Consider the following 7,507-nt stretch of genomic DNA (forward strand, 5'->3'; position numbering starts at 1 on the left):
GGAACTCGTCACTTTCCTCTTCGAGAATGGGCGACTTGATGTCCTCGGTGACCATGATGTCGGGAATGTTTGAGTAGTCCTGCATGTTCTGCGAGGGGCGACGCTCCTCGATCATCGCGGCCTCTGCCTCGAGCTCCTCGGTGGCACTGTCCTCCACGATGACCTCGGCCACCAGCTGGGAGGGGGTAAAGGGACGCTTCTCCAGCTCGCCACTGTGATCCATTTCGGCTGCCGCCTGCTTCTTCTTTTTGCTCTTCCTTTCCTTAGGGGAGCGGAACTGGCGGGCATATTCCGATTCGTAAGGATCTGTGTCGGACTCGCTTTCCGATTCCTTGCCCTCGCCCAGGAGAGCCACCTCCTTGTCCAGGTTCTTCAGAGCATCTCCCGAAATGCTCTCATTTCGCTTGTGACCCCGACGCTTCGATTCTCCCCCTGGTGGTGTGCTGGCATTGGAATCCTGCGGCGAATGCTCCTTGCTCTCCATTTCCAGCATGAATGTGGCATCTTCGGGCACTGAGGCTGAGGGAATCGCATCATCGTGGCCATACTGGAAACCTTCGATGCCGGTCAGCGAAGAGGATCCGGCGGATCCAATAATGTCATCGAAGTTCTCTACGACAGTATCGATGTTGGATGTGCTCGACATGCTAACCGAAAGAATGCTGCCTTCGTCGAGGCTCGAGGCCAGCTTGGACTCGTCGATGGAGCGACGTGGGTCTCCGTGATACAACAGGATGTCCTCACCCTTTTCGCTCTCCCGCGGACTGTCTGCCTTGCTGTCCTCCAAAGGATAAGCTAAGCCCCAAGTACGTTCCGCCTCCTTGGGCTTTGGATACTCCTCGATTTGCACAACCTCAACGGGCAGTGGCTCTTCCTCCTCAGCCTTGGGCTTGAAAATCATTTCCTGCGATCTCTTCATGAGGCTCTGCTGTTCGCTGGTTGGATAGGCAGTTCCCGGCAGTTCTACACTCTCATCACTGTCCTCGTCATCGGCCCGGAGATCACGCAGCCGCGACATCTCATCCGCCTCGAAGGCATCTGCTTCGGCAGAGGAGGCGACCAAGGTTTCCGACAGTTCGGAGACATCAATGCTGGCCAAATTGGCCGAGGTCTCTGAATGGGAGTCCAAGCTACTACTGCCAAGGGTGCTGACCGCACTAATGTATTCGGTTCCTTCCGTGCGACCAGTGGAGGTGAATTCCCGGGCCGTTTGGTACTCACTCGAGGTACCAGTTCCTGTGGCAGTCATTAGGTTTTCTAAATCTGAGGAGAGAGGTCGACTCTGGGTCTTGTCGAAGCTCTTGTGGAAGCTCTCGCTGGAGCTTGAGGTGTCCACATCGGGAATAGACCAACGGTTGATGGAGTCTGGCGAGGACTCGGTCTTAAGCCGATGAACCACCACATCGATTGGCTTCATGGATTGATCCGACGAGAGCTCCTCAAAGGTGCTGGTGGTGATTGATTTGTCTGTGGCAGCTTCATCTGCAACCACACTGGCAATGGCTAGTTTTTCCGAGTAGTAATCTTCCATGGAACTAAAGTCTTCAGCGGTTTCGGTGGAGATGAAGCCCAGGGAGGCTTGCTCCTCCTTTGCCATGTGATCTTCCATGGAGCTTAGCTCCTCAGCTGTGCCAGTGGAAATGAAACCCAGCGAGCCATGATCATCACGCCTTTCCCCTCGGCCGAAAACATCATGGGAATAGTGAGCCATCGCTGCTTGCTTATTGAGAGTCTCCTTAATTGTGGTATCGAAAAGACCTTCGGGAGGCTGTGTACTCTCCAATGTTGATGTTAGCATGCTGGCCTCAGGAATGCCTATAAAAGATGATATATCCTCGGTCTCAGTAGTAGCAGTAAATCCTTGGGGTTCGACATTGAATCCAAAGTCTGATGGTGTTTCCACGATAGATTCTTTAATGTCCAAGGTGCTTTTCTGGAATTCCCCAGATTCCTTTTCTTCGGTCAGAATATCACCAATGAGCGACTTATCCATCGAACTCTTTATGTCGGTTTCTTGCGGTTGTTGTGGCGAATGAACGACCTTTGGCTTGCCTGCACTTGGAATTTCTTTCTCTGAAGTTTCCCACTCACTTTTTTCCAAAGGCAATTCAAATCGATCGGTGGAGGCCGTCTTTTCGGAGATTGTATTGACTATTTCCGGAATCTCCTTGCTGGACTCGTCGGGATCTTCGCTGCTGGATGGAGCAATTTCAATAATTGCTCGACCACTGGATCCGGTGGACGTAGTCAAGCTCTCCTCGGTGGTTACCTTGGAAAGCTTCGGTTCTCCTGCCTTCTCCTTTTCGGCATTCTCGAATTCGAGTATATCATTTCTAGTTTCCGAGCCTTGTCTGGTTATCTTGCTGTCCACTGCAGCACCATCGTCGGGCTTCATTGTGACGAACTCCTTGAAAACATCGTTGGCCTCGTCAGAATCGACGGATATCTCCTTCATCAAAGAAAACATCCTTGGCATCGATTCCTATCTCGCCCTGGGCTTCCTCCTCCTGCGGTGTAACACTTGCGGATCTGGTCGAGGTCTTAATTATAACATTTCGGCTAGATTCCCCGATATAAAAGCTAGTGGTCTTTTCGGCGCCCTCTGATTTTTCCGTGTCGGCATCGTCCACGGAAATCTCACTCGTTGGCTCAAAGCTTTCGGTGTGATCTTCTGAGGCTGTGGTGGTGGTTGTGACTATGTCACGAAGCTGGGATCGAATGGAGAGCTCTGTGGAGGGCTCGTCCGTCTTGGAAATATCCTCGGTGAACTCAAAGCTTCTCAGACTAATGCTATCGGACTGCTCAGCTAGGGCAGCCAGGTTTTCGAATGGTTCCGTGTGCTTGATGGGAGCACGTGGCTTCGGAACCGGGGCGGCGGCATCGAAACTAATGTCAATCGGCAAATCGGGTTTCGGCACTGGGCCACTGGGAATGGTGGTGCTATCGGTGCCTTCGGAGACTGGGGAGCTTGCTTTGAGTACTCGAGGTTTTGGTGTGGGTGTATCGTGGCTGGTGGTAGTGAATGCATTGGTTTCTACCGTCGGCTCAGTTTCGGTTTTGCTTTCCGATTCTTTCGATTCCGACGGTGGTACGGGAGTGGTTTCGGTTTCGGTTGCACTTGAGTTTGGTAAATCGCCGCCTGTTTCTACAAAACAATAGGTGTGAAAACGAAAGCAATTTTAAAAGTGTTGTGAAAGTCGAGAACAAAAGATGAGGAAGAGTAAACACGATTACAGGATAGAAACAGGAAATAGAGTAGGCGAAAATAGGGTTAATGCATTCGAGTCCATGGTTAGCATAGGAAACATAAGTATATAGAGATAGATAGATAGGTAGGTAGTATAGGATGACATGCATATTTCATATGAGTAAATGAGTAAATTAGAAAATGTCAATGCAATTAGAGCTCAACTTGAACAAACAAAAAGTTGTTATTGGCCGCCATTTTAGCACTAGGACAACATAAATCAAAGAGAATACTGCATATACATCTAGAGCGAGTCTTTAGGCTCTGTCAACGGCAAAAGAAAATGAAATCATAGCTTAGTTCTAGGCGCTTCGCTTTTGATTGTGGTACCTGCGATGAGCTCTTGAATATCGTTATCGGGAGTTATTTGGTTCTGGGCCATATCGGCCATGGTATTGGTCGTGGGGGACACGCTGTCATCCCAGCTGAGTTTGGAAAAGTCACCCTGCAGGGCGCTGATCTCGTCCTCGGGCACCGACATCTCGAATGCCTCATCGAACTTGGCGCTCACATCGTCCATGTCCGTGGATAGTTTCTCGATTTTCCGATCAATGCGCCTCGCCCGCGTCTCACTCTCTTCTCGACTACTCTCTACTGGGAGGGGTACGAGTTCTGGTTCTGGATCTGGATGGTACATGACACATGGCAGGGGGGGATGGGAGCAAAAAGCAAACGATACAGGAGAGTGGTTATAGCCAACGGACTAAGCAGCACTATGGAGTCTAATCCGCCTATCCTAACCTCTAGGCTAGCGTGGGACTACCTCAAAGCTTGACTCTATGTGGTATTTTACCTTTTGCCTGGGAAATGGCCTGGGGCAGCTGCACCTGGGACTGCTGCTGTTGGAACTGAGTGGTAATTGTCGTTGTCATGGTGGTGGTCGTGTTCTGGGCATGCAAGGGTAAATGTATGTGCTCGTCGGTGAAGCTCATGTTGTCGTCAAACGACTTTCCCGACATGGACTCAATGGTGGGCGATTTGATAACATCGACGCCGCCGATATCGTCGCATGTGATGGCATAATTCTCACTTTCTGAGTTGTAATCCAGCTTAGCGACCTCGTGGCCATTGGCCTGATGGCCGTGACTCTCGATGATCTCGACACTTTCTTCTAGCACGCGATCCACCAGAATATTGGCTTCCTCGCGAATGCGTGCCACAAGATCTTCGGCCTCGCCATCACCATCATCATCATCACCACCACCAACTTTAACATCACCTGGAAGACAATTGCACAGTTCATTGGTAGATAGAAATTGGACAGTTTGAAACAGAGAGAGAGCAAGAGAAAGTGAGGGCAAGCTTTGAAATCATGTGTAGCATGAGAAGCGAGAAGGTTGTGCAGGTTTATGTGTAGTAGCTGATGGCGGTGAGATTGATTGGTGATGTGATCGAAATCGGACGCACTGAGTCGAAAGTTTGTATCAAACAAAAGGCCGTTTGTTAATGAGCTTTAATTGCATTTGGGAAACCAATACGATCTACTGATTAATTTGGCATTCTAATGAAGCACTATGCATAACGACAAATACGAAAAGCTAAGATATCATTAAGTAACTTACCAATTTCCTGTGAGATCTTTACGGCATCCAGACTGGATAGGTCTACTTTTTTTTCCTGAAGAGTTTCTGCAATAAACAAGGCCAATGTTAGATAAATTCAAGTTAGGCGAGAGACAAACAGAAAAGTGACCTATGACTACATTAGATTACTCTACAAACGAAATGATAATGAATGATTTACAGACAATTGAACCAAGAACAAATGAAACGAATTCCAAATAACATTTTTGTTATCAACAATATAGAGTGAATGTTAGTACGACGACGTTAGGAAATCTGTTAGTATGGCACGGCACAGAGGTTAGGCTTATGGGAGCGATGCGAGTAGATTAAAGGCTTTTTGCTGCTTTGATTGTGGCAAGAACTTTAACGAAAATGTTTTGGTAATTGTTGGCTTTACTTACAAAATGCTTGAGTGTGTGTGTTGGGTTTATTCGTATCTATGAACACTTATTAACTATTGTTGAGATTTATTTTGGCAAGCAGGCTAGTTGCCTCCCCTGGCGGCTGACTCGTCGGACTCAACATACTCAACGTCGGTATTGGCATCACGGATCATGCCTTTTGTATGCAGCTTCTCGGCCTCGCTGTTGAAACTGCGTCCGCTCTTCTCGTGCACCACCGTGTAGCTCTCGTTCAGCATGTCGTTTAGCTCCTTGCTATTGCTATTTGCAACTGGCACGGCCGGCGGTTCCAGCGCGTCCTCGGCGTCCGACGGCAACTGAACGTCCTCGATATCGGTGTGCTGCTGATTGGTTAGATCATCCTTGAGCAGATGAAAGTGAAGCGGCTGGGGCTTTGCCTTGCCGCTGGTCTTGTCACCCGTCGATGGGGGCGGAGCATCGGAGGCTTCTGAGATATCGGAGACATCATCGGTGGACACGTCCTCGGCTTCAGATACCTTAACCTGTTGTTTCAGCTGCTCCACACGCTTCACTCCCGGCGGTAGGCCGCATTCACTGAGGTCCATGTCCTCGACATCTGTCACTCCATCTTCCTTGCCCTTCACCGCTTCGAGTAGCTTATTCTTGCCTTTGCTCAGAGTGCGTGTCTTCAACTTCTTGCGGCGATTCGTTCCGGCCACAAAGATCTCCTCTACATCGGTCACAGATTCGGCGTTTGACTGAACTTCAAGGCGCTTGTTCTGCTGCTGCTTCAAGAGTTCGTTGGACACAATCACTTCGTTTTCGATTAAACTGGGTCCTTCCAGCGCAGCATCCTCGGCCAGGGAATGCTGAAGGCTCCACTCATCGGCGCACGAATAGTCCTCGGAATCGGTGTGAATCGTGTCCTTCAGATGGTTGTAAATGCCAAACTCGTAGTTGCTGTCCATGGGCATCACATTGGTTATAGTGTCTCCGTACTTGTCCTCCCTTAGTTCCACTACCTCACGATGCGGCAGGGGTAGAGATTCGTAGCAAATTGAACGAACTTCGGGTTCAGCGCTAGTGGACTGCGACGTGTCCTCGCAGAACATGTCCTCGACATCAGTTAGACAAGTTCCATCATCGCCGGAAGCAAGAATAATGGCACGTGGTATGGGCTGCTCGTCCTCCTCCTCATTGTCAAAGCTATCTTCTGCTGCAGAGTCGTCGATGCCCTCGACATCTGTTAAGACCTCCTCATGTTTCGAAGCCAGTTGTAGGAAGTTCTTCTGTCCCTGCATGGGCAAACTGGACTTGGAGTTTCGTCGCGGTTGACCACTGGCACTAATAAAGGCCACATCGATATGTGGAAAGCTGCTATCCCCTTCACTCTTGCTCCAGGCTGCGGCCCCTTCGGACTCTGAATCGGACCCCGAACAAGCGATTTGGCAAACCTCTTCGTGTCCACTATCGGATACCTCCAAAACCTCATCCTCGGACATTCCACGCACCCCTATTCCAGTGCAATCGGACATGGCCGAGGCCAAATCGCTTATGTCACTGATCACAGACACATCTTCGTACTGATCGGAGTCGTCCTGGTTCTTCTCGCCATCGGCTATATTCACTCGTCCCTGATCGCCCATGGCATGATCCAGATCAACGCAAACGGACTTCTCGCAGCCATAGCCCACTTCGGAATCGGTGTCATAGTCCTCGCAATCGGTGAGATAGTCTGCCATGCCATTCAGGTTTTGTGCTTGCACGAAGTCTCCGGCTTTTATCTCACAGCTTTCCTTGGCATCATTATCGACGGCTTCTTGGTTTTGGAGTCCCTGTTGGAGAAACTCCCGTAGGGACAGTTTTAGTTCTGGGTAGGCCGTGCTCTTCTCATCATCGTCCGATTCTGTATCGTAATCCTCCACATCGGTCACATCATTGTCGCCCGCATTTGCTCTCGGTTGGGCTTTTGGCTTCAGGGATGCATTATTTGAGTTTCGTCGGGAGCTCGGTTTTAGTACCTCCACCTGACTGTCAAAATCTTCGACATCGGTAACGCCCCCGGCGCCATTGCGCCCGTAGTCCATATCATTGCTATCTGTATCATGGGATGACGATGAGGAGGATAAGTCGGAGTGGGTGGATCGCTTGTCGGCAGTTACGGATATAGTTGGGAGTTTCTTGGACATTCTTAGTTTGGTGGGTCTGTAGTTGTGTAGTATATTAAGGCTTTAGTTTGACGGCTTTAGTTATTTATGTTTGCTATTTGTGGAGAACAAGTTAGAAAGGGGTTAAGTAAAAGCAGTTCACATATAAACATATCAATAAGAAAA

The 7,507-nt window shown here is 49.4% G+C and overlaps 2 protein-coding genes across 2 annotated transcripts in view; both read right to left on the reverse strand.

Moving 5' to 3' along the window:
- Window positions 1-7,507, reverse strand: part of LOC108059193 (ankyrin-2) — a 62,497-nt gene that overhangs the window by 2,999 nt on the left and 51,991 nt on the right. The window contains 5 exon segments of the mRNA XM_070215588.1: window positions 1-2,461; window positions 2,463-3,145; window positions 3,578-3,871; window positions 4,041-4,466; window positions 4,810-4,875. Of these exon segments, the coding sequence (XP_070071689.1) occupies window positions 1-2,461; window positions 2,463-3,145; window positions 3,578-3,871; window positions 4,041-4,466; window positions 4,810-4,875 (3,930 nt within the window).
- On the reverse strand, window positions 4,433-7,450 carry LOC108054316 (uncharacterized). The gene is made up of 3 exons (XM_070215589.1): window positions 5,214-7,450; window positions 4,810-4,875; window positions 4,433-4,466 (listed from the first exon to the last, which is right to left on the reverse strand). Exon 1 carries the CDS (start codon window positions 7,361-7,363, stop codon window positions 5,297-5,299), a length of 2,067 nt encoding a protein of 688 aa, XP_070071690.1. The 5' UTR covers window positions 7,364-7,450; the 3' UTR covers window positions 4,433-4,466; window positions 4,810-4,875; window positions 5,214-5,296.

Source organism: Drosophila takahashii, chromosome 3L (assembly GCF_030179915.1).
Source record: "Drosophila takahashii strain IR98-3 E-12201 chromosome 3L, DtakHiC1v2, whole genome shotgun sequence".
NCBI classification, from domain to species: domain Eukaryota; kingdom Metazoa; phylum Arthropoda; class Insecta; order Diptera; family Drosophilidae; genus Drosophila; species Drosophila takahashii.

Bases quoted from the DNA above. Each gene is read 5' to 3' on its own strand.
- LOC108054316 (XM_070215589.1), bottom strand. From the start codon at position 7,363: ATGTCCAAGAAACTCCCAACTATATCCGTAACTGCCGACAAGCGATCC.